The sequence below is a fragment of the Bactrocera neohumeralis genome, chromosome 6 (genome assembly GCF_024586455.1).
Source record: "Bactrocera neohumeralis isolate Rockhampton chromosome 6, APGP_CSIRO_Bneo_wtdbg2-racon-allhic-juicebox.fasta_v2, whole genome shotgun sequence".
Taxonomy (NCBI): Eukaryota; Metazoa; Arthropoda; class Insecta; order Diptera; family Tephritidae; genus Bactrocera; species Bactrocera neohumeralis.
The window spans coordinates 53,132,963-53,159,742 of NC_065923.1; the positions used below are offsets into that span (position 1 = coordinate 53,132,963).

At 34.5% G+C, this 26,780-nt stretch overlaps 6 protein-coding genes across 14 annotated transcripts in view; 3 read left to right on the top strand and 3 right to left on the bottom strand.

Moving 5' to 3' along the window:
- Positions 1 to 4,887, top strand: part of LOC126762691 (facilitated trehalose transporter Tret1) — a 70,628-nt gene extending 65,741 nt beyond the window's left edge. For all 3 annotated transcript variants that reach the window (XM_050479628.1, XM_050479629.1, XM_050479627.1), the window contains 3 exons: positions 922 to 1,539; positions 1,614 to 1,865; positions 2,188 to 4,887. In XM_050479628.1, the coding sequence (XP_050335585.1) occupies positions 949 to 1,539; positions 1,614 to 1,865; positions 2,188 to 2,760 (1,416 nt within the window). In that variant the 5' untranslated portion in view covers positions 922 to 948 and the 3' untranslated portion in view covers positions 2,761 to 4,887. The remainder of the gene's footprint in view (positions 1 to 921; positions 1,540 to 1,613; positions 1,866 to 2,187) is intronic.
- The window catches only part of LOC126762710 (39S ribosomal protein L20, mitochondrial), a 366,701-nt gene extending 356,797 nt beyond the window's left edge, over positions 1 to 9,904 (bottom strand). Inside the window, exons 1-4 of one of the 2 annotated variants that reach the window (XM_050479663.1) lie at positions 9,728 to 9,904; positions 9,537 to 9,647; positions 9,382 to 9,479; positions 9,148 to 9,312 (exon numbers count right to left, since the gene is read on the bottom strand). In XM_050479663.1, coding sequence (XP_050335620.1) covers positions 9,156 to 9,312; positions 9,382 to 9,479; positions 9,537 to 9,647; positions 9,728 to 9,814 — 453 coding nt within the window. In that variant the 5' untranslated portion in view covers positions 9,815 to 9,904 and the 3' untranslated portion in view covers positions 9,148 to 9,155. Of the gene's footprint in view, positions 1 to 9,069; positions 9,313 to 9,381; positions 9,480 to 9,536; positions 9,648 to 9,727 lie in introns of those variants that run through there. The other variant, XM_050479662.1, reaches the window with a different exon arrangement.
- Positions 6,101 to 7,574, bottom strand: LOC126762705 (protein-S-isoprenylcysteine O-methyltransferase). Its single transcript, XM_050479656.1, has 3 exons — positions 7,154 to 7,574; positions 6,726 to 7,097; positions 6,101 to 6,668 (listed from the first exon to the last, which is right to left on the bottom strand). The coding sequence occupies exons 1-3, from the start codon at positions 7,382 to 7,384 to the stop codon at positions 6,381 to 6,383; spliced, it is 891 nt and encodes a 296-aa protein (XP_050335613.1). The 5' UTR covers positions 7,385 to 7,574; the 3' UTR covers positions 6,101 to 6,380.
- On the top strand, positions 8,145 to 9,091 carry LOC126762712 (10 kDa heat shock protein, mitochondrial). The gene is made up of 3 exons (XM_050479665.1): positions 8,145 to 8,289; positions 8,499 to 8,660; positions 8,718 to 9,091. Exons 1-3 carry the CDS (start codon positions 8,287 to 8,289, stop codon positions 8,859 to 8,861), a joined length of 309 nt encoding a protein of 102 aa, XP_050335622.1. The 5' UTR covers positions 8,145 to 8,286; the 3' UTR covers positions 8,862 to 9,091.
- A 277-nt stretch (positions 9,905 to 10,181) lies between the features above and the next one.
- LOC126762694 (coiled-coil domain-containing protein 63) lies at positions 10,182 to 13,677 on the top strand. The gene is made up of 8 exons (XM_050479635.1): positions 10,182 to 10,679; positions 10,746 to 10,907; positions 11,992 to 12,096; positions 12,153 to 12,343; positions 12,404 to 12,578; positions 12,633 to 12,966; positions 13,027 to 13,201; positions 13,285 to 13,677. The coding sequence occupies exons 1-8, from the start codon at positions 10,617 to 10,619 to the stop codon at positions 13,499 to 13,501; spliced, it is 1,422 nt and encodes a 473-aa protein (XP_050335592.1). The 5' UTR covers positions 10,182 to 10,616; the 3' UTR covers positions 13,502 to 13,677.
- A 4,202-nt stretch (positions 13,678 to 17,879) lies between these two features.
- The window catches only part of LOC126762686 (bicaudal D-related protein homolog), a 91,719-nt gene continuing 82,818 nt past the window's right edge, over positions 17,880 to 26,780 (bottom strand). For all 6 annotated transcript variants that reach the window (XM_050479620.1, XM_050479617.1, XM_050479619.1 and 3 more), the window contains exons 3-9: positions 23,835 to 24,131; positions 22,278 to 22,466; positions 21,137 to 21,202; positions 20,900 to 21,077; positions 20,573 to 20,838; positions 20,262 to 20,516; positions 17,880 to 19,409 (exon numbers count right to left, since the gene is read on the bottom strand). In XM_050479620.1, the coding sequence (XP_050335577.1) occupies positions 19,254 to 19,409; positions 20,262 to 20,516; positions 20,573 to 20,838; positions 20,900 to 21,077; positions 21,137 to 21,202; positions 22,278 to 22,466; positions 23,835 to 24,131 (1,407 nt within the window). In that variant the 3' untranslated portion in view covers positions 17,880 to 19,253. The remainder of the gene's footprint in view (positions 19,410 to 20,261; positions 20,517 to 20,572; positions 20,839 to 20,899; positions 21,078 to 21,136; positions 21,203 to 22,277; positions 22,467 to 23,834; positions 24,132 to 26,780) is intronic.

Here is a 26,780-nt window from a genome sequence, read left to right on the forward strand (position 1 = left end):
CTTTCGCTAAATAAAGTTTTTTCGTACAAGAAAAGTTCCTTTTAAGATCTCACAATTTTATGGTGATTACTTTATAGTGCATGCAGATCATACCTGACACACTGAGCTTTCACTAATTACTGCTGTTCTGTTGTTTCCGTTAAAAACGTTCAGAAGTCTAATTTTATGATGGTGACTATGCTGTAAAGGGAAAAACTTTGTGCTTATACAAATATGGCTGGTTTCGATAAAGATAGAGTCTTCAGAGCTTTTACCCTTTTTTACGACTACTTTGTAATACAAAAAGCTCATCTCTTATTAATTTGTAGTAAAAACTTACTTAATCCTGACACCATTTAAGTTTAAAATATTGCAGTAATCAAAAGGAGTTTTACACTGCCTCTCAGACAATTTCATTATCATTTGTGTAAATTAGCATACTTGTATAATGAAATTCGTTCCATAAATTTGCGATTAATCTATGTTAAATATAAACTTAACGGTGTTTTATCTGTCAACATTTTTATATCGGTCCATAAGTTATAGACAAAAAAATATTTCAATATGTCATGCTTTTAAATTGTCACGGCACATTTCATTTCCTCGCACCCCCTTCAGTTCAGAAATTTATTATTTTTAATTTACCGTTATCTTACGAGCATTTCAGTTGACCAGCTATTAAAGATGGGTTGTGGGGGTCTACTCACATATTGTTTATACATGCATATGTGCGTAAGTATATATAATTTAACAGTTATCTAATGCCATCACGTGCGTCCATTTTTGATGAATTGACGCATGACTAATGACACAATGACCCAGCTATGTACGTTTATTAGACAACTTCATGAATGACTTGACTTTATTTTAAAATTTTATATTTAATCGTTAAACATAAACTAATAAGTTTGCATTATTTCGTGCTGTATTTATTTAACGCAGGATCAAGAGAACTTACTCGGCAGCAGCATGGTGCACGGTGCAAGTCAGACCAACTCCAAGACACTTCCGCAATATGTGGCCGCCTTATCGGCTGCTGGGGGTGCCTTTGCCTGCGGTACCCTGCTTGGTTGGACCTCACCGGCAGAGGTAAAAATCTACAATGGCGCTTACGATTTCCCTGTAAGCAATGGCGAATTCTCCTGGGTCGGTTCAGCCATGACATTAGGTGCGGCTTTCGTTTGTATACCAATTGGTATACTCATCAACTTGGTTGGGCGTAAGATGGCTATGTTACTGCTTGTAATACCGTTCACCATCGGTTGGGCTATGCTGATCTGGGCACAAAATGTTATCATGATGTACGTTGCACGTTTTCTGTTGGGTATTGCTGGTGGCGCCTTCTGTGTAGCCGCACCTATGTACACTGGCGAGATAGCGCAAAAGGAAATTCGTGGCACGCTCGGCAGCTTCTTTCAACTTATGATAACGGCTGGTATATTGTTTGTGTATTCTATTGGAGCTGGTCTCGACGTCATGTGGATGAGCATTGTATGCGGTGTGCTCCCATTGATCTTCGGCGTCATTTTCGTCTTCATGCCCGAGTCGCCTACATACTTGGTGAGTAATAGCCGCGTTAACGACTGATCCATATGTGTACATGTGTATTAATTACTTTTTGTTGTTATTTGCAGATCATTAAGAACAAGGATGAAGCTGCTGTTAAATCCATTCAGTGGCTACGCGGCAAGGACTACGAATACAAGGGAGAAATCGAGGAATTACGCGAAACCCAAGACAAGATCAAGCAAAATGAAGTATCGTGGATGGAAGGTCTGTCACGTCCCGTCACACGCAAGGCATTGTTTGTCAGTTTGGGTCTCATGTTCTTCCAGCAATTGTGTGGCATCAACGCCGTCATCTTCTATTCAGCCAAAATTTTCGAAGTAAGTATTTTTCAAATATTTTATATATGTTTGTATACTGAAGAATTTGAATGTTGTGAGGACCTGTCTAAATGAGGTTAGGTTATCTAGTTAGGTGTCCTATTTTTTATGAATATGGTTTAAAGTTTGACACACAAATTTTTAACTAAAGTTTATGGCACCCACTACTCGTAGAACTTTTGTCTTAAACACGATTAATATTTTACGGGGAATTAAACTTATCGCCTTTTAAAACTGTAGAGTTAATGAGTCCCACACATCCTCGATATACAAAGTTATACTACTTAATATTTTACTATTTTTTCTTCCTCTTCTTCCTTAGGACGCAAACACCGGCATTGACTCGAATCTCTCCACCATTGTCGTCGGCATCATGCAGTTCGTTGCCACTTTTGTATCGACGATTGTTGTTGACAAACTTGGACGCCGTCTATTGCTGCTCACCTCTTCCATCATCATGGCACTATCCACCATCTCCATGGGTGTCTACTTCTACCTGCAGGATCAGGATGCCGACTCAGTCACCAATATCGGCTGGTTGCCCGTCGTCAGCTTGTGCGTCTTCATTATACTCTTCTCAATCGGTTTCGGACCGGTGCCATGGTTGATGATGGGCGAGGTATTTGCTGCAGACATTAAAGGCGTGGCTGGTTCCATTGCCGGCACAACTAATTGGGTTTTGGCCTTCATTGTAACAAAGACCTTCGTGAATTTGAACGACTCCATTGGCAAAGGCCAGACCTTCTGGCTCTTCTCGGGCATCACAATCGTCGGTGTATTCTTCGTCTACTTCATTGTGCCCGAAACGAAGGGCAAGAGCTTGAATGAGATCCAAGCCGAATTGGAAGGCAAAAGTGCGAGCACAGCGCCAGCCGCAGTCAACGGCGCTGTTTAAATGAGAGCGGGAGAGAGCGAAAAAAAGATGAAAATGGAAAATAGAAGATGTGCATAACTTACAGCTGCAGAAGAGCCCACAAAGCGGAAGAGTTATCGTTTCTATTTTCTTGCAAAAACGAAAAATAGTGTCTGCAGTCGGCGCATGCGCGTTGGACCTTTGCAAAATGCATTGCATGTATTAATGCTTTTCTAATCTTATTATATTATTTGTATTTTATTAGAAAAGTATTACATAATTTTAGTTAATAACAATACATATACCGCATGATACATGATCACATACATACATACATACATATATCTATAGACTCTAATATTAAGCGTAAAATGTAAGCAAACACGAGAGGCAGGAAAGCAATTATTTATTAAAAAACGAAAAATCTGCAATATTTCGCTTTCCCGTTGCCTTTACTAATTCTGCAACAAAGAATTTATAATTTAATTATGTGTGTAAGAATTTTATTTGTTATTATTTTAATATGTTATTTACCGAAAATTGCATACGTACACATTTTATATATGTAAATATTTCTTTGTTGGCAACTCATAATGTTTTAAAATATTTATATACACGCACGCATATGCATATGTATTTGTGAGTGAAATTTTAATCTGTTTGTTTTGTTTAAACTGAAAAAAATTTGTATACTCACTTGTGTCTAGGAAAATGCAATTTTATGTAAAAGTTTTTATGCGTCTAATGTACATAAGCCATTTTTATTTCATAAAAATACATACCATGTAAACATTAAGAAAAGTTAATTTCGGAAAAATAATAAAAATTATTTGTTTTGTTTATTTAAAAAAATTGTTAATTAAAATAATGAAATATAGAAATATTTTTTAAAACACAGAGTTGTAATTTAAAACAAAATAAAAGTTTTTTAATATATATATTTTTTTGTATGTAACTGTTTTTTGTTTGTATTTATATTTTTTCATAATTTATATATAAATTTTTATTTAATGGAAAATGTCATGAAAATAAAACTCGAACAGAAAATGCAATTAAAAAAATGTGTATTTATAAAATTTAAAAAGTTAAATTCATTTAAAAAAAATAACAATTTTTTAAATATTTTTTTTTAAATATTTTGTTTTCATAAATATATTATATTTTATAAAAAATAAAATAAAAATAAAAAAAAAAATTTAAAGAAAGGCGGTAAAGATGACATGAATAAAACTAACAGAGAAGACTGAAGGTCAAAAGGATATCCTAAAGAAAATACACTTATAATCAAATGCATGAAATGTTAAAAAGTAATGTTGTTGTAAAAGTGTAAGATGTTTTCAGAATTAGGTTAGAAGTTTAAAAAGAAATGGCTGCTGCAGTAAGAAGGCAGCCCAAGAAGCAAGCGTTTGTTAATGTGTGCGTGTATAAAGTAAGATAGGATTGTTGGTAGATGAAAAATCACACAGTTTATAGTATTGAGGTTTGAAAAACTATTAGCAGCATACCACCAACCAAGCATATTAGAGTTTACAAAAACAATATATTACATAAAACAAAAAAATAATTACACAAAATACACGAACCTAACTGTAAAGTAATACAAAGCATAAAAAAGCATTTAAAATAAAGAAAAAATGAACACATTCTAACCGTAAATTGCATTTTTTAATAATTTTTTACCAATTTCCTTTGTTATTGCACTTCGTCTTGCGAATGTGTTTGCGTACGCACAAAAACACACAAATATTTGAGACTTTCTACAACTAAAATTTAGAAAACCAAACTTTGTTTTAACATAACAAACTTTAAATAATAAATACCTTCTGGCAAAAAATGTTAGCAAAACGCAAATTAAATTAATTAAAGCAATATTTTGTGCTTTAAAGCAAAAAAAATAGTTCAATATTTTTTAAATTTTTAATTTCTTTTTGTTTACACTATTTTAAGTCACACTGTTTTTAATATTTTTTTCACACGAAACTATAATTGCTTGCAAGCAGCAATTTAATGTAGCATTAAGTTTGTGTGCCTATTTTTTATTATTTTTTTCATTTGTTATCATTCTAAATATAAAAAACTCTTTGTAAAATATTCTAGTTCAAGTAAAGATGTGTAATAAATGTAAACATGTTTAAGCGGAAAATAAAAGAATGTCATATTAATTTTGTATATGTATTTTATTTTTATTTATAAAATTCGAAAGCGAAAAACAGTTTTAGGTGTTATAAATTTATGATATTATTACCAAAGCCCGCTTTTAAATAATATATCATCATCATAATGAAATATCTGCTTTAAGAAAATATGCTGCTCTTACCCCTAAAAAAAGAAAAAGTTGCGCTTGAGTGCATAAGCAATTATAATATATACAAAATGATAGAAATTGCAGCTAATAAGCCAAGCTTCGAGATATTTTTTTTTAAGGGTCAGTAGGGTAATATTTTTTCAAAAAAATTTTTTTCTTTGCATTTTCTGTTCCCTTATACCCTTAGAATTAATATAGAAACCCACTTTACCATTGGAAGGTTTCGAAAAAGGCCTAAATATAATAATACCGCTCGACGTTCGGAGCGCTCCGAGTGCACACCTCAAACTTTAAACGCGTTTTTCTCAAAACACACTTTTTTAAACTGGCGGACATGATTTCCGAACTACTAAACCGATTTTCTTAATTTTTTTTTTTTAAGTTCATAAAACGCATGGCTATTGTCCCTACTTTTTTTATAATTTGTTGACAATGTTATGACAAAATTTATGTAAAAAAAACGTTAATTACATTTTTATTTATCAAAACTTTTTCATGACTCTAGTAGGAACGATAACCATTCACGTACTTTTTAAGTATAAATTGGGTTTTTGTGTTTCAGATAATCCAAACATGAGAAATTGTGTCCGCCAGTGAAAAAAAAAATTTCTATGAAAACATGCCAGATTACCCTATTGACCCCTTAAAGAAAATAAAAAACGAGATCTCAATTTCCATAAGAATAAAGTAAGTATATTTTTAGGCGTTTTCCAAATTGGCGAACTTGTAAAAAGGTAAAGTGTTTGCCAAAGAAATCATCAGTAAACTGTTTACAGAAAAAACTTTCAATAAATTTCAATTAAAACTGCGAGAGTCTCCCAATGCTATTCTCGGCCGATGCGAAAAATTCATTGAAGGCTGACTGAGTCGAACGATTCGACACTTGATAAATGTTTTAGCATCAATTCTGGAAATCTAAAGCTGACTTATCCCCTTTAAGAGTCAACAGAAATCAGAATATTTCTCTGATAAAAATTCGCATATACAGTAAATGAGGTGCAGGTGTAAGTAGACCGATTTAGCATTTTCCACATATTAACTATCGAAAATGTAGTTAAAACGAAAAAAAAATAATAATTATCAGTTAAATCATTTATTTGAACGTTACGTTTAATACAACTCTAATCAAGTAAAATTAGATTATATAATAATATTAGTTACTGAAATAATATGGTCATCATAAGTTATTTGTTTACACAGTTTTGTTAATAAAAATACTTACAAATACAACACTTTATGCTCTCTTAATTACCTAAATAGAAATAGATATTGTGAGAAATTAGTTTTAATATTTTTCATTTAAATGCACAGCACATTGATGCAGCTCCATTCCACTCTAATCTGCACATTCAGGCAGCTAATCGAGGGTATAACCCCTGATGCATGGCAAACCTGTGGGTACATTTTGCTGATATTTGTGATAATCGGAGCGAAAGAAATTTAGTAATGTGATTTCCTCCATGAAGATTCGATCGTGGAAGAACTTCCATGATACGATTGTATAAATCAATATACACACAGGATTGAGCAGTATTATTTGAGTGCCCACAGACCACCAGAACCAGCCCACATAAGACGGATGCCGCATATACGAGTAAATACCGTGCGTTATCAATTTGTGGTTATCTGCTTTTTCATGTTGAACCTGAAAAAAATAAAACTGATTATATTTTACGTGATAAAATATACTTAGGTTACATACCAGATGCGTAAAACTATTCCGCGCGGTAATCATAGCTACCTTCCTAATAACTTCACCAATTGTACATAACACCACACCGAGTAGCCAAATGTAATAGAAGCTTTTAAAGCTAGGCAACAACCACACTTCCAAAGCAAACTCTATCCAGCTGGCTATAGCTGCCAGAGCATAGTGAATTGAGTGGTTTAAAATAAAAGAATCTGTAGAAAGACTGTTTGGATTGCACCATGCAATGGCAAGAAATTCCGAGTAATGGAAGAACGCCATAAAGAAAGCATAAACTCCAAATTGCTTTAATTCATCAGGCGCAAACAAAACCACTAGTATGCTGGCCGCTTCCATAAAACCCAAAAATGTGGAACGAATTGCAATCTGCAAGAGTTTATATATATGAAATAGCATCAATGCATATGCAGTGATTTGCTTACCTGGTAATCATTATCGCGCAGTAAATAACGTATCACCATATTTATCAGTGCATAATACAGAACCGGGCCCCACATTGCAGCACCCCAAACATTTGGTACCGTACCATAGTAGATTTGTGGTACAGTAGCTAAAAGCACTATAATAGTAGTCGTCAGGTAGCAATATAAACTTAAACGTCCTTCGTGGCACAATTTATTGTCCATGGGTGCTGTCCTTTGGCTGGTATTCATGACCGTCTCCGACAGCCGCAATAAACTGTTCGGCGTTAAACTTACTTATCACACTTTATTTGTGCTACAAAATTAGAGCTGAATATTTCTACACTTTTGCGGCATTAACCAAACTTTGTGCAATTTATGTCATATAAATAAATGAAAGTATCCTTCGCGATATAAACAAACTACCAGCTGTTGTAGTGAGTTGCCACACTGCGAATACTTTTCACTTTAAAAAAGCTTAGATAAAATGTGATGAAAATGTTTTGAGGTATTCTCATGCAGATGTTAACGAATTGTCTTGGATTGATGCGAGTATCACTTTACATTTGTTACTCTTTAAATTACTAAATTTTAGAATAACATTCCCGGAACTCGCAATTATATATAGCGATGTTATGGTTTTTGAGATATTTGCATGTGAAGTACAAAAACTCCACCATTTAAGTGCTGTTTTTTCGATTTACCCATATAATAAATTCTACAATTTTATATTTTAACTTTTATATCCATTAACAATTCAGTGATTCGTTTCTAAAGCGGGGAATTCTGTTCTAAATTTTAGCCCTTTTATTTACTAAGAATTATTTTACAAACATTATTTTCTAAGCTCATAATAAAATATTTGCAGACTATATTTTTCTTCTAAATAGTTGGTGAATACCCTTATTGAGACGAGTAGATAACTCAGGTATACACTTTTTCGTACTTTTTCTAGTACCAATATGTGGGTTGCCTGTCGCCATTCTTGGAAGAAATTCATCGAAAAATTCATTATCAAATTCTGATTAGTCGAATTAGGACGTATCGCACGTGTCTGCGCAAGCTTTTGATTTTCATTAAACCAGCGAACAAAGGAATAATTCCTGTTTTACAAGACTTATCTCGCATTTAAAACTAAAAGAAAATAAATTAAAATGGTTAGTACATCATTATTATTAACTACATAAAATACTTTGTGTTGTGGAATGAAGTGATCGTTCTCGATGTTTCTGCGGCAGAAAGATAATTTTAACATTGCCGGCTGTTTTACACATGGGTGTTGTGTAACATGGAAACAACTCGAAATTTATTTTGTTTGCTACATGGTGAAAGATAAAGTTGTTTACAATTATTTGTCTTTTTATAGGCACAAGTTATTAAAAGAATCTTACCCACTTTGGACCGCATTCTGATTCAACGTGCTGAGGCCATCACTACCACAAAGGGTGGTATTGTGCTTCCAGAAACATCGGTGGGCAAAGTCCTCCAAGGTACTGTCGTTGCTGTTGGACCCGGTGCCAGAAATCCTGTATGTAGTAAACTTTTGTTTATAAAAATAATATACTAATAACAATTAATTTTATAGCAAAATGGTAACTACATCCCAGTGGGCGTGAAAGAAGGTGACCGTGTGCTGTTACCTGAATTCGGTGGCACTAAAGTGGAGCTGGAGGATAAGAAAGAGTACATTCTTTTCCGCGAATCGGACATTCTTGCCAAATTGGAATAGAATTCTCGAATTATGTTAACTATAAACGCTTGGTCGTTTTCATAATGTGAATAGTGTATGACCTTTTGTTTGAGATAAGAGGTTCAAAATTTTGTTTCTTAGTTTGTAAATTCCATTTACTATGATGTAGACTAGTTTACAAAATGTTCGCACATTATTGGTGCTTTCATGTAAACGTGTTGTGTGGTTTGAAAAGAAAATAAAACGGTTTTACGCTTTGTTTCTGGAAATATATTTTTTTTTATTTAAATTTTAAAGCATGGTACGTCAGCTAATTATTTTAAGCACTAGTTACTAATCTAACTTTAAGTTGGCAAAGCCATAAACTTGATTCATTACTGATCGCTCTTTTAAACCTGGTAATGAATCGACAACAGCACGCTCTCTGGATAATTTAACTAACGATTCGAATGACTTTGGTTCCCAAATAGCAAGATCGGCTAATGCTTTTCTGTAAATAATAAAAGAGCTCAGAATATATACATTTTCCTATACAAGCAGTCATTTTGCAGATATATACTTGTTTAATAAAATGTTGTTGCGCGAAAGTGTCTCCTTGAATGTTTCAAGAGTGATTCCATATTGTTCACAACCGGCTTGTACACGTTTATTCCACAACTGTAATACCGAACTTTAAATTGTTTATTTCAGGGGATATACTACAACAATACTCACTTCCGCCATATCCATTTTCTTCAGCTTACGGCCCTTTGTGGCATACACTAAAGCTCTGTGAACATAGCGAACCGCTACAGAATAGCAGTTACGTTTTCGTCCACGAAAGTGCTATTGTATAAAATAGTTATTAATAAACCGTTTAATTGAAATATGAATACAGTAACTCGTGTTCGCTGTTAAACACTTACAGCCGCAAGCTTGAATATCCTTCGCTTTCGCCAGAATTCATCAGGACCCTTAGATCGTACGAACAATGCAAGCGTAGGTGATACCATTTTTTATTAAAACCTTTAGCTAATGAACAATTTTCTGTAAATCTTTACACTTTGTTATTATAAGATTTACATAACCTAGTTTTGGTTGTGCAGATGAATTTTTTGACAGTTGGACGAATGAATAAATTCAAGATATTCATTTTGATCAGCCGGTGTTGTATATACAGGGTGGTTTGAAGTTCTTTATAATTAATTGTTTTGGTATAGTATGTATATATGTATATGTATTTACATATAATTCCATAGTAAATATAAGAATATAAGGGCAAAGTTATAAAATTTGGTACATATATCGCACGACCTGACGGCCCCAGTATTTTTCTAATTAACGTTAATTTATATTATTTTTCAAAAAAAAATTCTAGCACTGAGCTAAGGTGTCAGTTTGTAACCGGATGTGGTTGGCACCAGCTGTTCCTGTTTGGCAATTATTAATTTACTAGTTTAAACTAGGGAAATAAAAGTATAATGACTGAAAGAAAATGCCGCTTTTTTAAGAAAATCGGGTTTGTTGATGTGAAAGTAGTTCACATTAAAGAACTAAGGAGAAGGGAAGTTTATTATGTTGCATATATTTTTTTTTTTGCAGTATTGTTCGGAGGCAGTAAGAATGTAAATACATATGTATGTTTATAAGTGTAGGTTTAAGACCTGTTGCTGTCGTAGCTTGGTGATAATACAGAATTTTCCCGTTGCCATGACTTTTGATATTTACGGCTGGTAAATTAATCAGTGATAACACAAGCATACCTTTGAATATTGTTAATATCAGAATTACATTTTAGAGTAATTAATAAAAAACATGACAGATCAAAATGAGTTAGATCAATTAGCTGCAGCAGAACTAGAGAGACTGCAGCGACAAGTAATTAACAGCAAAGTATCAAATTTTATATTTTGTAATTAATTGTAATACTATAATTTATGTCAGCATCGTACTTTGCAATTGGAGCTTCGTGGTTTACTTGAAGAAAAGGCTAAGCAGTTGAAGAAACAGAATCACATGATCACAGTCTTGCAACAAGAACATCAGAAGTTAAAGGACGAAATTAACACTTTGGAGAGCGGAACACATGCCAGGAAGAATACAAATGTAATTAATATACGGCTTTCATATATGAATTTGTCAATTGAAGGAAAGCAGTTTTCTGCTCACAATGTTTAAGAGCTTGACACGATCATAGCACGAACGTTAGATTTATATAAACCCCTGTCTTCGAAAAATACGGGTGACCCGGTGTTGATACATATTAGACTTTGTATTCTTAACCGTTTTATATTCTCCAAATGAAAAAACTGACAATTTTTTTTACCACAAAAGTTCCAACAAGTTTGCCCATTATGGTAGACCGAAAGCATTACCATTTTTAATGAAGAATTCTATGAATTATTCTTTCAACACACAAATGCAACCGATTTTGATTTCATCTAAAGGAGCAAGAGGTCAAATATATGTAATTCAAACCTAGCATAGTTTAATTCTTGTATATGATCAAATTTTACAGAGATGTCTCGAAAATTCGACTAAATAGTCCAGAATTATGTTTTGCAAAAGGAAAGTACAAGTTTCGATGGGTCACAGTATTTCCTTTACATTAGTAATTTACATTTGTAGTACAACTATGACTTCCAAATATCGATATTAGAGGCAAATATAGCCGTGGTAATGAGGTTGAACTTCAATTCTACAGCATTATGATCAAGAATAACAGAAGAGGTAGTTTTGGCATTTTTGTACCGTTGATTTTTTGGAGTACGTTTGACAGAGTGCATTCAGTTTAAATTTTCAATACTACATTTTTACAACGAAGAAAAATGATCACGTGATAAACTTTCAAGCTGTCCTAAACTTTTGCACTTAAAGTGGGTTTCGGTTACAGCGAGGCAATTAATTCGAATTTGCCGATCTTCTGACATTCAAACGGTTACGATTAAATTTTCTGCACTAACTTGTTATTCCTAATCGCTGATTATTCTTGTAATAAATTTTTGAAAGTTTTCTCCTGTTAGAAATAAGCCATTAGGAGCAGCTGTGGAGACTTTATTAATGTGAAGAAAAAATATGTACACCTTATAGAGACTCGAACTTAATACACGTCTACCGGAAATATTCTATATAATTTGATTATTTTGTTTTTTAAATACTAGGTACTAAATCCCGATTGATTTCTTTGTAGAAAGAAAAACGCTTGAGTTATTTGCAAAGACAAAATGTTGACCTTCAGCAAATTTTGCAAGGCGAACGCGTAAAGCTTTGGGAACTGGAAGGCCACCTAAAGAAAGTTAGTAGCGATTTCCTTTGGTTTTCAATTTCCGAAAAAAATTCTCTATTATATAGGTGGAAAAGGAAATTGAGGGTTTGCGTAAGAATGAAGTGACTGATAGTTGCTATAAGGAGAGCATTGGTAAAGTGCAAAAGAGCGTTGTCAAGTTGGAAAATCGCTTGGACGTGGTTAACAAAAAATGCAGCGACGTTTTGACGGAGAACTGCAAATTGCGAAACTCCATAAATCACATGTTGCAGGATCGGTGCATACACTTCATGTATTTTTAGAATTATTTCAAAATTTTTAACCAACACTTTTCCAGCTCGAATTTCAACGACATGTGGCAGACAATGGTGACACAATTTAATGAGGGTAAGAAATACATTATGGAGCTAATAGATCAGTCTACAGTGGCCTTTGATTTGCGCGAGGAGCTTTGCAACAAATTACAAGTGCTCAAGGACAGGAGTGAGAACGATAAAATTATGCATATACAGGTAAGATACAGCACTCTGTGCTCTTCATAAACTCCCTTTTTCATGTTCTTATAGGAAATGCGTGAGATGCAACGTCGCCTCGAACATGATGCGAAATTGCAGAAGTTCTTCGACATTAAAGGCAAGAAGCGTCTAAATCCCGAGCTGGAGCAACGTGAGGCCAACAAAAAGCTCGCATTGAAAGAAAACTTTGAGCGACAGTTGGAGGAATATCATGCCATCATTGATGATATTAAAGAACTATATGCGGTGGAGGATACAGACTCTCTGACAGCACAATTCAAGCGCCAGGAAGAGGAAAACTTTGCACTCTTCAGTTATGTTAATGAGTTGAGTCACGAAGTAGAGACTTTGAATGAGACCACACAAGAATTGAGCGAAGAAATTGGTAAAAGTTTATTCTTATTAGAAATATAGAAATCGCATGAAATTATTGTTATGCTTACAGAACGACAACAGGCTGAACACGAAGAGAAGGAGCTAAAGCAGAAAACAGAAGCTTTAGATTACTTAAATAGCGAACTGGAAAAGATTGAACTGGCAGCCAAGGAGGCAAGCGATAGAGAGTTGGCACTGCATACCCGTTTGGATCAAATGTTGCAGGGAATTTTAGAGATTTTCAAGTTAACGCACACTTTTTTATTGACATTTAGTAAATATATTTCATAGGAAATTGTTTTTTCAAACATTTTTTCTTTCTCTTTAGACTTTTATCTTGCGATGATGCTCCAATATTAAACGTGCTGAGCTCTAAAACGGTATTAACGGTTCATAATGTCAAACTTTTCGTTGGCGTAATTGAGCGCCGAATAAATACCGTTATTAGCAATGTGAACGTGGATGAATCTTCGACCAAAATATTGGGTAGAAAGGATCGTGTTCCAAAGTTTAATATCAAAGAGTCAGCGAAGGGAAAAAACTAATTTATTGTATCGGAAAAAACGCACTGTACGGATTATTATAATATATTTATTAATAGAAACCTTTATGCATTACTACATATTTATATATTATTCCATGTATTTTATTTTATTCTATGAAATAAAACTGTAGCGCTGCATATGGTAGTTACTGTTTCTTTAATGAAATTCAAACAATATTTCGATCCGGATTTTATCTATCTTAAGCCTTATTCTTAGTCGCTTTAAAGACTGTGTATCTACAAAGTACTATATCAGGTTATACCTGTAGAAAAAAAAGTCTGAGCGAAGCCGGATTTTATGCAGCAAATTACTGCTGCCGAGATAGCTTTCCAAATTATATTGGGAATGCTTTCTTTCACTGCAACGACAACAACATCAGTAAGGAAGTGAGCAACGACTCTTGGGTATAAAACATATCACTATCCAACTTATTAATCTATATTCTGTTTGAAATAAGAAAGAGTTCTGCAAATGGGAGGGAATCCTCAAGAGGCTTGGCAACTTGGGTAAAATTTCTTAGGTCCGTAAAAATTAAGAGGAATAACAATATACATTCCTTTAAATTCCTTCCTTTAGCATTGTTTGATATAATTTACAGTAATCTAAGTTGTGTACTTTGCTATTCAGTTCGGTTCTCTCAACAAAGCAAATAGTACACATTCTGTTTTGCTGCTTAAAAGGCAATGCAATGTAAAACATTGCCTTTATTGCCTAACTAAAAAGCAGCGAGTGCATCATGCACTTACTGTTAAAATCGCGTGCTGTATGAGTGAAAAATAAGAAAAGAAATGTTAGAAAATCATTTCGATTTAAATTTTTATAACTGAAGTGCGTTTCATAATTTTTTCAAAACTATTATTTGTAATAATAGTACAATTTAAATACACTTATGTGTGTATATATGTACAAACTACTGTGATCAAGTTGAAAGGTGAATTTTGTCCATTTCATCTTCTTCAAAGTAATCCCCTCCCGCCGCAATACACTTATGCCAACGAATTTTTCAGTCATCATAACATTTGGAAAAATCCTCCGTCGTGATGGCCATCAGAGCCTTCTAAGGTTCAGCTTTTTTTATTCTCAATTGAGTCAAAACGGTGTCCTTGGGGTTGTCATGTGAATTTGCTGAATAGCCAAAAGTTACACGAAGGTAAATCAGGCGAATGCTTCGGTGGTAGCACGATATTATGTATGTATGTACATATATCTATAAAAATGAATCGCAAAATGTGTTGCTAAGCGCATAACTCAACAACGCCTGGACCAATTTTGCAATTCTTTTTTTTCTATGTTCGTTGAGGTTCAAGGATGGTTTTTACGGCAAGAAAAATTCGAATAATTGCCGGAAAACCCCTAAAAACAGCCCTTTTCTTTTTCTCATACAAACGAATGAATGTTGGTTTGTTAGTAACGTAAGAGAACGGCTGAACCAATCTTGATGAAATATTCAGAGGTTGTTCGTTATGGATCGGGGAAGGTTTAGAAATAAAAATACCTTATACTTTTCATGAGGAAAAGTCGGAAAATTCCATAATTCCAAAAGTAACTTTTTTTCCAAGCAAATTTTTTTCAATTTTTGTTTGTTTTGTTTTTCAATATTTTGATTTGTAAATTATTTGAATCGTTCAATTTCGGTTGCTTGCTTTTTTATTCCGGATATTCAAAAGAAAAATTATTATTATGCGGTGACATACGTGCGGAACTATGGACAGCACGACTTTTCAAACAACACTTACGATGTTTGATGGGCTTTATCTTGAAGCAACGTATATGTGGCGCTGTTAGATGGTAGATGTACTCTGTTGAGTGGCAAAAGAGAGGTTTGCCGCACACACATTCCTTTTTGGATGGTGGTTACACCAGATCAAATTGATGAAATCATTTCTGCTGAAATCCAGTATTATTCGAAGTGATGAAAACCAATATGGTTCATGGACCTTGCGGACACCACAATCCCACTTCGGTTTGTATGTCAATAAATGCACCAAACACTATCCACGTGCTTTTCTTTCTGAAACACAAACTAGAAATGATGGATATCAGCTCTATCGGCGTCGCTCACAAGACGACAATGGCAGAACATTCAGCATTAAATTTATAATAGTGAATATCGAAGTTGACAACACACGGATCGTACTATATTCACCATTATTGTCTAATTTACATTTACAACTCATATCAATGTTGAGTATTGCAGTTTGGTGTAATCGATAAAATACGTTTGTAATTACGTCCCCAAAGGAAGCAACATAGCGGTTATTGGTCTTGAACACTTCGGACACTTTTCGCGATAAACATTTCGACATATCAGCCTTCAAATCCGCGTCAATTATGGAATACGAACAAAAATGACATTGCCGAAGACATTTTACATCGTCTTCGCTAAAAATTGGAAATGTGGTGGTTTGATATCAATTCCATCTTCTCTTTATCAATTCACGAAAGATGAACTCGTCACGAATGTTTGGACATTGGCCAAATTATCGTAACTACGATTCCTTAAGTGCACGCGCAATGTTAGCTGCCAAAAATACCGATGTTGTTGACTTAAACTGGAAGATTCAAAGTCAAATTCCGGGAGACTTGCGCTCGTACAAGTCGATCGATCGTCTTGACAATGAAGACTACGCCGTGAATTATCCCGTGGAATTTCTAAATTGTTTGGACAGGCTTGGTATGCCACAAGGATAGTCGCATAGTGTGTGGCATAAATTTGGAAATGCTATGTTTTTCACACAGTCAGATATACATACATACGTGGCGTGCTCACGAGTTGGAAAACCATCTTTTCTGTACACCGGAACAGAAACCAAAAAATGTTGTTTATCAAGCTGCGTTACACTGAAAACAAAAAAAAAAATAAATGATAAATTTAACCTTCTTTTCATTTCAAAACACATAATTTCACGCAGGACAACGGCTGCGGGGTCAGCTAGTAATAAATAAAAACATTATGTACACATATTACAGGAATATGGAAAATGTTTTGTTGCACTCATTGTCATATGACTTGATTTTCATTGCCTTCCTTGTTTTCTCCCGCAGTATTTGTTTGAAACAACAATATATGCAAACAAATTGTCATGCATGTTATTGCATTTGCTGCTCTCTGTGCTCACATGAATTGATTTGCTCGTTGATAACATAACATTGCAGTGTTATGTTAAACGAACGAATGACTTGAAACACGCTGTAAGTCGACTTGAGCAGCAGTTTATTATATATGTACATACATATGTCCATTGGTAAAACAAATAACATTCGCGAAAAAAAGTTAGGATGAAAGAATAGCAAAGCAATTGGGAGAATGTGACAGGATGTGGAGAACTTTTTTACTGTCTACTCGTCGCTAAGCATTTGTCATTATATGTAGAACTGTAAAAAACAAAAAACGTATGGTTCCTAGTATTATAGCTGCAAATAAGAAACGGTTGTGTGTGTGTAATATTCATCTGTTTTTGGATTTCACGAAAAAATTACCATTGCTCTTATGTACCTAAAAAAACAATGCTGTATTTCTATTACGGACAATGCATTCAGATGTATCAGTTAGGGAAGTTACCATAAATTATTATAATAAATATTCGAGGCGACCAATGGCTGTGTTCTTCAACATGCTAGACATTTCTTCACTGTAATCATATCTAATTTATTATGAAAATCATAAAATGATAGCCAGAAAAACTAAAAAACACCGTCAGTTTTTGCGTAAATTGAGTGAAGGACTGACTGCAATTTATATAGCAACGCATAGTGAACCTTCAATTGATTTCCATAGAGAGTGCTTTGTGCGATGCAATAGGAGCAGTTATCCCAAATCTTGGTTCAGTGATTCAACTAGATACAACTGGAAGGGAGAGAGTCGCCAGTAAAAAGATGACGAAAATGAAACTCAACAACCAATTTGTGATGAACTTTCAATAATAAAATTGGATCAAAACTCCTCTTAGCCCCATAAACCTAATAAAATGATTTTCGAACTTCCTGACTTTATTTCGCATATGTATGTACATATATCGGTCAATACGTGAGTTATCTTAATATAATTTAGAGAGCGTTTTTTTTATAACGGTGCATATTTGTAGTTAGAATGGACAAATTTGTGCGAAAACTCGCCTTAGACCCGATACAACTATCGGAACTTATGCACCTGAAGGTACTACCCTGGCTTTAAGCCTTACAAGTTGCAAGGTAAGGTAAAATGTGCGGTTATACCTGAACTAAGCTCTTCCTTACTTGTTTATTTAAGAAACATGCATTCGGAAATTAATTCCTTCTAATCATTTGGGCATATTTAACTCTCTTCCTGTCTATATCGATTAGTTTTGGGTCGATTGGTGAACAAAGTTATTAAACACTTTAAAACGTTAATAAAAACTAGAGGTTTTTAGTTTTTCTATTTATTTGAAATCATAAGATTTATTTATTTAATTAGGTATACAATTGTGTTAATTAATTTTACAGTACACAAATCTAAAGTAAAGTGTTTGCACAATTTTATTTGCTTTTCAAACAAGATTTCTGCTGTGACTTAAAATTTTGATTCATTGTCAGCGTTAAGGCAAGTATGTGAAATTAAAGCTTAATATTTCCTTCCTTAATTCTTCGTCTATTTTTTTATTTCACAGTTTTTATTATTTTAAGTAGCTTGCATTTTAAACACTTGGTGAAATGTCTTTACTTACATCAATTTTATTGTTGTTTCACAAAAACTATTGCGCCAATGCTAACAACAACAACAATTTATCAAACGATGAACTAATCAATCACATCACCAAACGCGCTGAACCAACGGTAAAAGTGACTACATAATGCACTTAAGAGACTTACAATTAATATACGATACATCAATATATAGGTATATATGTATGTATGTACCATGTAATATATTTAATATAATTGTTTACATTTCTGCTAAACCATATAATTTTAAAATGAATTTATTAATTTATGTATACATATATATTTTTTTAATTTTTATTAATACGTACGCAAGTGTGGTGTGTTAGTGCACTACTAACTGTATAGCGTGGTGAAAAAACAAACAATAAGAGAGACGACAATTTTAAGTTTAGCTATTCATGACCAGAATAGAGCGATATGTGTCTTTTGGGCGAACGAGTGGAACGCACTTCATCCATACGCATCCCTATGTTGAAAGGTATTTGCGCATGCGCACGAATGAAGCGCGCTTGTTGCTACTATTGTACAATTTGGAATTGCTTGTTTTATCTTTTTGAATTTTGTAGCTTAAAACTAGCGAATAATTATATAATATATACTTTTTTTTTATAAAATAAAATAGTAAAATATGTTTAATGTCTTTTTGCTGAATTTTTTAGTTTTTGAGTTTTTACTTTTAACAATTAAAGTTAGTAAAGCGCATGTGAAACGCAGCGGTTCCCAACAAAACTATATGTTCACACAAAATCAGCGTCTAACGTTAGTTTAAGTAAATATATTAATAAGTGTATATGTTTTTAATTTTTTTTTTTTGTTGATTTTTTTCTGATTTTTTGTTTGTGTCATTACACTAGCAAAATGTATATAAAAATGCAATCAATATTATTTTCATGTTACAACATACATATGTACATATATTGTAAATATGTTTGTGTCTATATTTTGCTATGTAATAAACTTGTATATTGTATAAATATTAAAAAGTAATCATAAAAAATTATATTCATAAAAATAAGACTTTTACATTAGTATAATTATAGTAGCGTAGAGTTTCCATAGTGTGCTCAGTTTACCGTTGAAATAAGCTCCAGAATTTGTAGCTGGACACACGTTTTGCCAGCGCGGACGCGGCGCTTGTATTTGTACTGGCAGCGGCAGGTGCCACCTTGCGGTTGTTGATTAGCTTCGAACGCATTTGCTCCTGCAGTAACTCTTGCATATCCATCTACGAAGGAAAATAGAGTTTTTATAAGTTTTAATTGTTTGTAAACGAATAATGAAGTCTTCATTTTCGAACATTGCTTTCTAGCTCTCTGCTAACTACGGTCTTACTTCCAAGAATTTTTCCCCCAAATGTTATTATCCACTAACGTCTTACTTGTTTCTCAAAAAGTGCCAATTTTTATGTATAAAAACATGTTAGTAACCCTTGTAGACTAGTTCTTATTTACCGAATTTTAAAATTGATCCCATGCTAGGTACAGGGCTTTCTTTCAAATACAAGTATATTGCTAAATGTGATTTTTTAAACGCAAATTAGTGCTCGAATCCGCTTAGGACAGAATGATTGGATAGGCAGAAGACTAAAGTTGTATGGACTTCATTCCACACATTAACCGCAACATGTTTAAAAATCTCAAAGCCATCTTTGGACAAGAGAGGCATAATGTTTGCTTTATGAATACCTCAATCGTTTGGTATTACTACCATTCTCGACACTCGCAAAGTTCGTGCTCTGATGCTTTCGTCGAAGTTTCGTATAACGGAAAGTTTACTGAGAGTAACTAGAAACATTAGCTTGATCAGCGAGAAACAAACGTTTTCAAACGGTTTTGGATTTTTTTAGATTTTTTACTGCTCGGTAAAGAAGTTTACTATTTTATACTCCTCGTTTGAATTCATTCATTTGAACGTTTCTACCAGCAAGGTTTTAAACAATTTCCTGTGGTAGGTGTGATTCAGAATATTTTATTATACAAGGTCATTCATAATGAAAAATCAGGTAAAAAAGGATTGTTTTCAATTAAGAAATTGAACTTCCCCCTAGTTTATCGTGGTTTTAATATCGTCTATTTACCTGCCACTGTTCCAGCTGTTGTGACAACTCAACCTTCTGCTGTATGGACTCAAGCAATTGGCTGTTGGCCTGCATTAAGTCTACGCGCGTCTTAGCCAAATCGATTTCGGCTTTTGTGCGTCGCTCATTCGCTGCATCGCGCTCTTTTTGTGCTTTAGCGAGCATTTCATCGCGATCGCTATTGTCAATAAGATCACCACGTGCTTGATCGCGCTCCTCCTTCACGTTCTGCAGCTCCACATCGGTGACGGTGAGCTGTCCGGAGGGAAATGTGTAAGAATGTTCAAGAAATTATTGAGAAATATGCTTACTTTCGATTCCAGCTCCTGAATTAGGTGATGACTGCGTTTGATTTCGTCCTCCTGCTCCAGCACGAGATTGCGCGTCTGATCGAGCATCTTTCTGAAGTTGCCGGCATCCAAATTGAGCAGCAAGCGTGTTAGCTCATCGGACATGGCTGATAGCATGCCGGGACGAAATTCAATAGCCTCCGTGTGACTGCCACCTTCGGTGCGGCTTGAAGATGAAATCGTATTGTCCATGGATTCCAAGTCTAACGATATGTCCGAATTTAAGCCTAGAATGGGAGAGTTTTATTGTACTCAAATTTATATGTTTATAATTTGGGTTAACCATACCTGAGTCGTCATCATGGCCAATTTTCAACGAGTCCACAAGTGACTTCAGCTGTATGTAGACAGAGCGCGCTTCAATGCAAATTTGACTCGGCTTGCCATCTGAGAAACTGGAATCATCTTCATCGCACTCCATTTCGAATTGCAACGATTTCTTGCCATGTGCACTGGAATTGGCATCCTGTAATCGTTGAGGGGTGTCATAAGTGTTTCAATTTTATTGGATGCAAGCAAACTTACCGCTCCCAAACGCTCGCTGAGCACATTATTTTCACGCTGAGATCTCTCAAGTGCTTGCAGTGTTGTCTATAATTAAAAATATTTATCAATATGTATATTTGAGTCAATATTGATTTGTAAAGAGAAATTGCGCAGAATTCAAAATAATTGTTATATCCAATTAAATTCGTTTGCTTATTTTTGTATATACATACATACATAGAGGAATGATAAACATTTTGAGGTTTTTTAGCAAATAAAATCTGATAACAAACATAACATTTCCTGTTGAAATGAGAAAATTAATTTAATAAAACTATAATACTCTCCTTAGCAACTTTGTTGCGAGAGTATAATAAAGTGATAAAAATTATTTACGATTCGAACAATTAAGAAATTTCTAAAAATGTGTACTATTTCTTAAATCTAAGGAAAATTAAGAAAAAATGTTGACCTCGGTTGCACCGACACAAAATGTTCCCTACAAGAATTTTATTCCGATGGTCCAGTTTATATGGCAACTATATGCTAAGAAAAGTTAAATATTGGCCGATATATGCATTATAAAGTCACCTGGAAGTTCGAAAATCTTTATATTAGTTATATGGGGGCTCCGGAAGTATTGACCCGATTCAACTTATTTTTAATAAACGGTTATGCCATTATCAGGAAATGATTCTCTTTGAGTTTCAATAGTATATCTCACACATCGGCCGATATTTTCGGACAAGAGTCAACTATAGGTATTGGAGTCCACATACTCAGTACCTAGGGCTTGATCAGTTTTGGTTAGATTTGGAAAATTTTTTGCTAATTTTAAAGGAATTTTTAGAGCAAAGTCTTTTCCCGTTATATTAATTGCTTCTTGATTTGTGTACTGGAAAGCGAAAGAATCAAATAGAATTTAAAATTGTGCTATATGGAAAGTAGGCGTGGTTCTTGTAAAAAGAATGTTACGTACTATAATTAGTCTAAATCGGTTGGTCGGATCTCTAGGTATGTAAAAGATACTTATGGTCTACCAATTATTTAAAGGTCAAATAATTAATAATCTGTGCAGATATTACTTCTAATTTAGAAAAAAAAGATCTTTCGTTAAAAAATAGTATAATATTTTGACGGGTACAAACCACAAATAAATAAAATTGTCTTCAGTTATTACCTCCAGTTTTGTTTCCTGCTCTCGTGCATGTCTCTCAAGCATGTGTATTCTGTCAGAAGCCTCTTCTAATGCGGACGTAAGCGACTCCTTTTCATCCTGTGCGTGCTGCAAACGTTTCTCAAGATCATGGCGTTTTTCGGTAGTGAGGTTCAACTCGGTTTTTATGGATTCCAGACTGTGCACGTGCTCCTGAAAGTAGAACAGAAATGTGTTCGGGCTTATTATTAGAAATATTTTGGCAACAATTGAAAAATAATAATTGTTGAAACTAAAAACTGTAGAACTTAAAACTGCACTTTTCTAGCTTTGTCTAGCTCACAGTTACCCTATGCTTTGTTTGTAACAAATACTTTTATTTCTCCAAATTTTCAAAAATGGTATTTAAAAATTCCAATTCGGGCAAAAATTCCTGCAAATTATGTCAAAAGTGTACAAGATATAGGGCGAAAATGGGTTTTTTCTATGGCTTTTAATAGGATGTCTTGTAAATTTACTGTCAATTTCCTCAAAAACCGTATTGTGAGAATTTTGGAACTTCAGAATTTGCGTGGCTTCTAGTTCCTAAATTTTATATACTTAATATCAAAGATATTTTGTAAAAATTCACTTTTGTTCGAACCACCTCATGAAAATTGTAGGTAGGTAGATAAAGGGGGGCGGCAGAACATCCTTGGCCCCGGGCGCCCGAAGTTGTAGCTACGCCACTGATGAAGGGAGTTGCTAGCTGGCGATAAGATGGTTTTCTGCAGATGAATGTGGCGCAAGGTTTCATTTGAGCTAACAAAATCGTATGAGCTTTCACATAAAAGAAAGCTGTGAAAGTAGAGGAATGTGACTGCTAAGTTTTACACAATTTTAGCTTTGTAGTTTGATGATATTGATATCATTCGCGTCGATAGTTCTGCTTTCTCCAGATTGGATGAGGAAGCAAAGCAAATGACTCTGGCAGTGAACGAGGGCAAGTATTCGACGCAGTGCCCACCGGAGGAAGCAGAGGAAGAGGAAGACTTCCACTCCTTTGGAAAGACCAGGTAGAGAAAGACCTTACTACACTTGGAATATCCAATTGGCGCCAAACAGCGAAAAGGAAGAACGATTGGCGTGCTGTTATTAACTCGGCTATAACCGTATGCGGTATCTACGCCAATAAAAAAGAAGATATCGTATTTCGTTTTTGAGAGGCTAGACGTAATACTCGTACTCTCTATACACATCTGTAACTGGCGTTTGATATATAATTCTGTGGAATTGTGGATTAACATAAATAAAAGGCCCTATAAGGTTCAACAAGGATTCTAGTGGTAGATGTGCTTTGTTAGAAGAAATATTTTAATGTATAAAAACGGCAAGGAACTAAAATTTGGTGACATAAGTTTTTGAGCTTGTCTTGATCAGAATTTGAAGCTAATGGCCACTGAGAGGCATTCTCGCTTTGTATGAAGTCAGCTATGTTTGTATGGACACATTTTTTACGAAGCAAGTATCAAATCTGTGACCTTTTCTTGTTCATAAGACATCTGTTTTATTCTATATATTGAATTACTCGTCGTCGCTTACCTGCAAGCTGGTGTTCCTGTAATTGTACTGATCCTTAAGTTCCTGTATCTGCGACATTAATTTCAGTTCGGTGGCGTGCGCTTCCTGTATTTGCTCAGTGAGGCGCGTGTTCTGATGTGTCAGCTCATCGATTAGTATAGTCTTCTCCTTTTCCGCCTGCCGTATTGCATTCTCCTGTGCCTGTAATTTATCTCTGAGTTCGTTAAGATCAGATTGCAGCTCGAGAACGCGCTGGTCGCTCTCCTCTTCGGCAATGGCGAGCTTTTGACGCAAAACATGTTTTTCTTGTTCCAATTTCTGAAGAAAAATAAAAAAGAAGAAGCGAAATTTATATAAGAGATGCTGTGATTTTGTTTTTGCAATATTCAATAAATTATAAAATATGCAAGTATGTTAATAAATGAGTCATTGACAAGTGTGTCATTTCGCTGTCATTCGAACGTAGTGAGGCAATGCCCCAAACGAACGAGAGTGACTGTACGAGATGTGTCATGAGATTTGCGTTGCCTCAGGCGCAGAGTTACAGCTGGAGGCTTACACTTATTTATTACACTCGCATAGAAAAATATGTGTATATGGATAGGTTTATAAATAATTTGAAAGTATTTTCCAGTGTTTCGAACTTCACTTAAAACATTCGGCCATGTCGCCACCACCTCCTTGCGGCGTGCGGCGTACAAAGCTTTTCTTTAAATCAAGTAATTTGAGTAAAAGTTCAGCAGTCTAACAATAGGCTAACTATAGGAGTTAGCGACTAAAGAAAAATATGTTTATGTTCACTCGTATTTTTCATTTAATAACTTGCACTTGTTCATCTGCCGCACAAGGTTACCAACGCCATCAGCAGCACACATTTAATTATAAACAACTTGAAAAGCAACTGCGATTTTATCACATACACACATACCTGCATACATACATATGTATATTAATTTATTTTTTGTCATGACACGATATGAGAATATTTGCATTTTTAATTCCATATATTACATATATAAGTATATAATAAGTACATAAGTATTTGCACAGTATGGCAGCGCCAACGAATTTTCGTGCACAAATAAGCGCGGCTTCAAACATCTGAGCGGATATTCGTTTAAAAACGGAAATAGTCATATTGTTTTGACGCTTTGCAAAATATATTGATAAATTTGGCACATACATACCATGTATGTATGTATATGTGAAAGTTTTTTAAGTTTAATAATAAGTTTATTTTTCGGTGCGGTGAAAGATAAAGAGTAATCTTTCGGAAATATTTTGCATCGGAAATAGAAAATCTATTAATTATTTCCTCTGAATTAGAATAGCTAAGGTTAAGTTTTGTTGCTGATGCCCACAACCGGTCAACCATCATAACCTTCTTCGAACTTTGTTTTGACTCTTCTTGCAAGGTCATCGGTTGTGAACTTTCGTGAAATTCCACTACGGCTAAGCACCCATACAAATCTTACTAATTGATAATGAAGTCAAATATTCCTTAACGATTGCCGCTTTGCTGTGGGAGTGAGTGCTCACTTCTTTGATGGAGGCTGAAGTCAGTATATCTGCTTCTAACAGGTGATCAAATCAGAGGTACTTCTTTCAATAGTCTTGTTTTGACAGATCACGCGTGAGTCGTATCAAGCTTTCATCTTATTTTTGTGCAGTATTGTTTGGCAATTGATCATAGTAAGACTTACAGGTACTATACGCCTGAACAAAGTTTACAAATCGTTCAACTTTATTATGAAAATTCACGTTCTATAAAGAATGTGTTTCGCGCGCTTCGGTAATCTTATGATCAATAAATCGGCCTACTGAGCGTACTGATTCATTATTAGATAATATTCGACCGAATAGACGACGGACGTTCAGCACAAGTGAATAAAATATATCAGCTTAAGCTGAGAGTGTGGACGAAGACCATGGAGAGTCGATTCGGCGCCATTTGCAGCAACTCGGACTGATGTAGGGAACGACTTGGCGCATTTTACGTCGAGATCTTAAATTGAAAGCGTACAAAATACAGCTTGTACAAGAACTTAGGCTGATCGATATCGCTTGAAAAACGGTTTGGTGCGATTTCTGAGCCGTTGGAATCATCGGCTCATATTTCTTCAACACTGATGCCGGTGAGAACGTAACCGTCAATAGCGACAGTCATCGTGCCATTATAACCAACTATTTGATGCCTGAAATTGAAGCTCCTGATCTCGCCGACATATGGTTTCAACAATACGGCGTCATTTCCCACACATCGCATCAATCAATGCATTTGTTGAGAGAACACTTCGGTGAGCAAATAATTTCAAAGCTTTAGGCGGGTCGATTAGCCAGCAGGATCGTATAATATCACACCGTTAGACTTTTTTCTGTGGGAATATGTAAAGTCTAAAGTATAATTGGACAATCCCGCTTCGATTCAGGCCTTGGGGCAAAATTTCACAAGTGCCATCCGCCAGTGATCAATCGAAATGCTCGAACGAGCCATCGAAAATTTAACTCAACGGATGGACCATTTGAGACGTAGCCGCGACCAACATTTCAATGAGATAATCTTAAAAAAAAAAAACGCCAAAAAATGTTCTTTCGAACGATATAAACATTCTCCATTAAATTTGAAGTTTCTGTGTTTTTCTTTAAAAAAATACGGAAATGCGAAATGGATAACACTTTATTTTATTGGCATAAAGCTCTGCTTGAAAGAAGAGCTGAACAATTCCTTACTTATTTTTTGGAACTATGTTTTTTTGAAGAATTCTAAATTCAAATCCATACAATAATTAAAGTTGTCTAATTCGAAGTTGTTTCCTATTTAAATCTCTGCTTTTTCTTGCACAATCACTTATGTATCGTTCAAGTCTCTTCCACTGTGCTGGATTAAATAAAGTAACTTTGTTCATGTCATAGCGAAAACAAAAGAAATGCTTAGAAACGGATTTTAGCTTTAAGCCATGAGTGAAG

Coding starts and splice junctions, on each gene's coding strand:
- LOC126762705 (XM_050479656.1), bottom strand. CDS start 7,384: ATGAATACCAGCCAAAGGACAGCACCCATGGACAATAAATTGTGCCAC. Junction 7,098..7,153: donor TGCGCGATAATGATTACCAG/GTAAGCAAATCA, acceptor AAACTCTTGCAG/ATTGCAATTCGTTCCACATT. Junction 6,669..6,725: donor GGAATAGTTTTACGCATCTG/GTATGTAACCTA, acceptor TATTTTTTTCAG/GTTCAACATGAAAAAGCAGA.
- LOC126762712 (XM_050479665.1), top strand. Junction 8,661..8,717: donor GACCCGGTGCCAGAAATCCT/GTATGTAGTAAA, acceptor TTAATTTTATAG/CAAAATGGTAACTACATCCC.
- LOC126762694 (XM_050479635.1), top strand. CDS start 10,617: ATGACAGATCAAAATGAGTTAGATCAATTAGCTGCAGCAGAACTAGAG. Junction 10,680..10,745: donor TAGAGAGACTGCAGCGACAA/GTAATTAACAGC, acceptor AATTTATGTCAG/CATCGTACTTTGCAATTGGA. Junction 13,202..13,284: donor GGAATTTTAGAGATTTTCAA/GTTAACGCACAC, acceptor CTTTCTCTTTAG/ACTTTTATCTTGCGATGATG.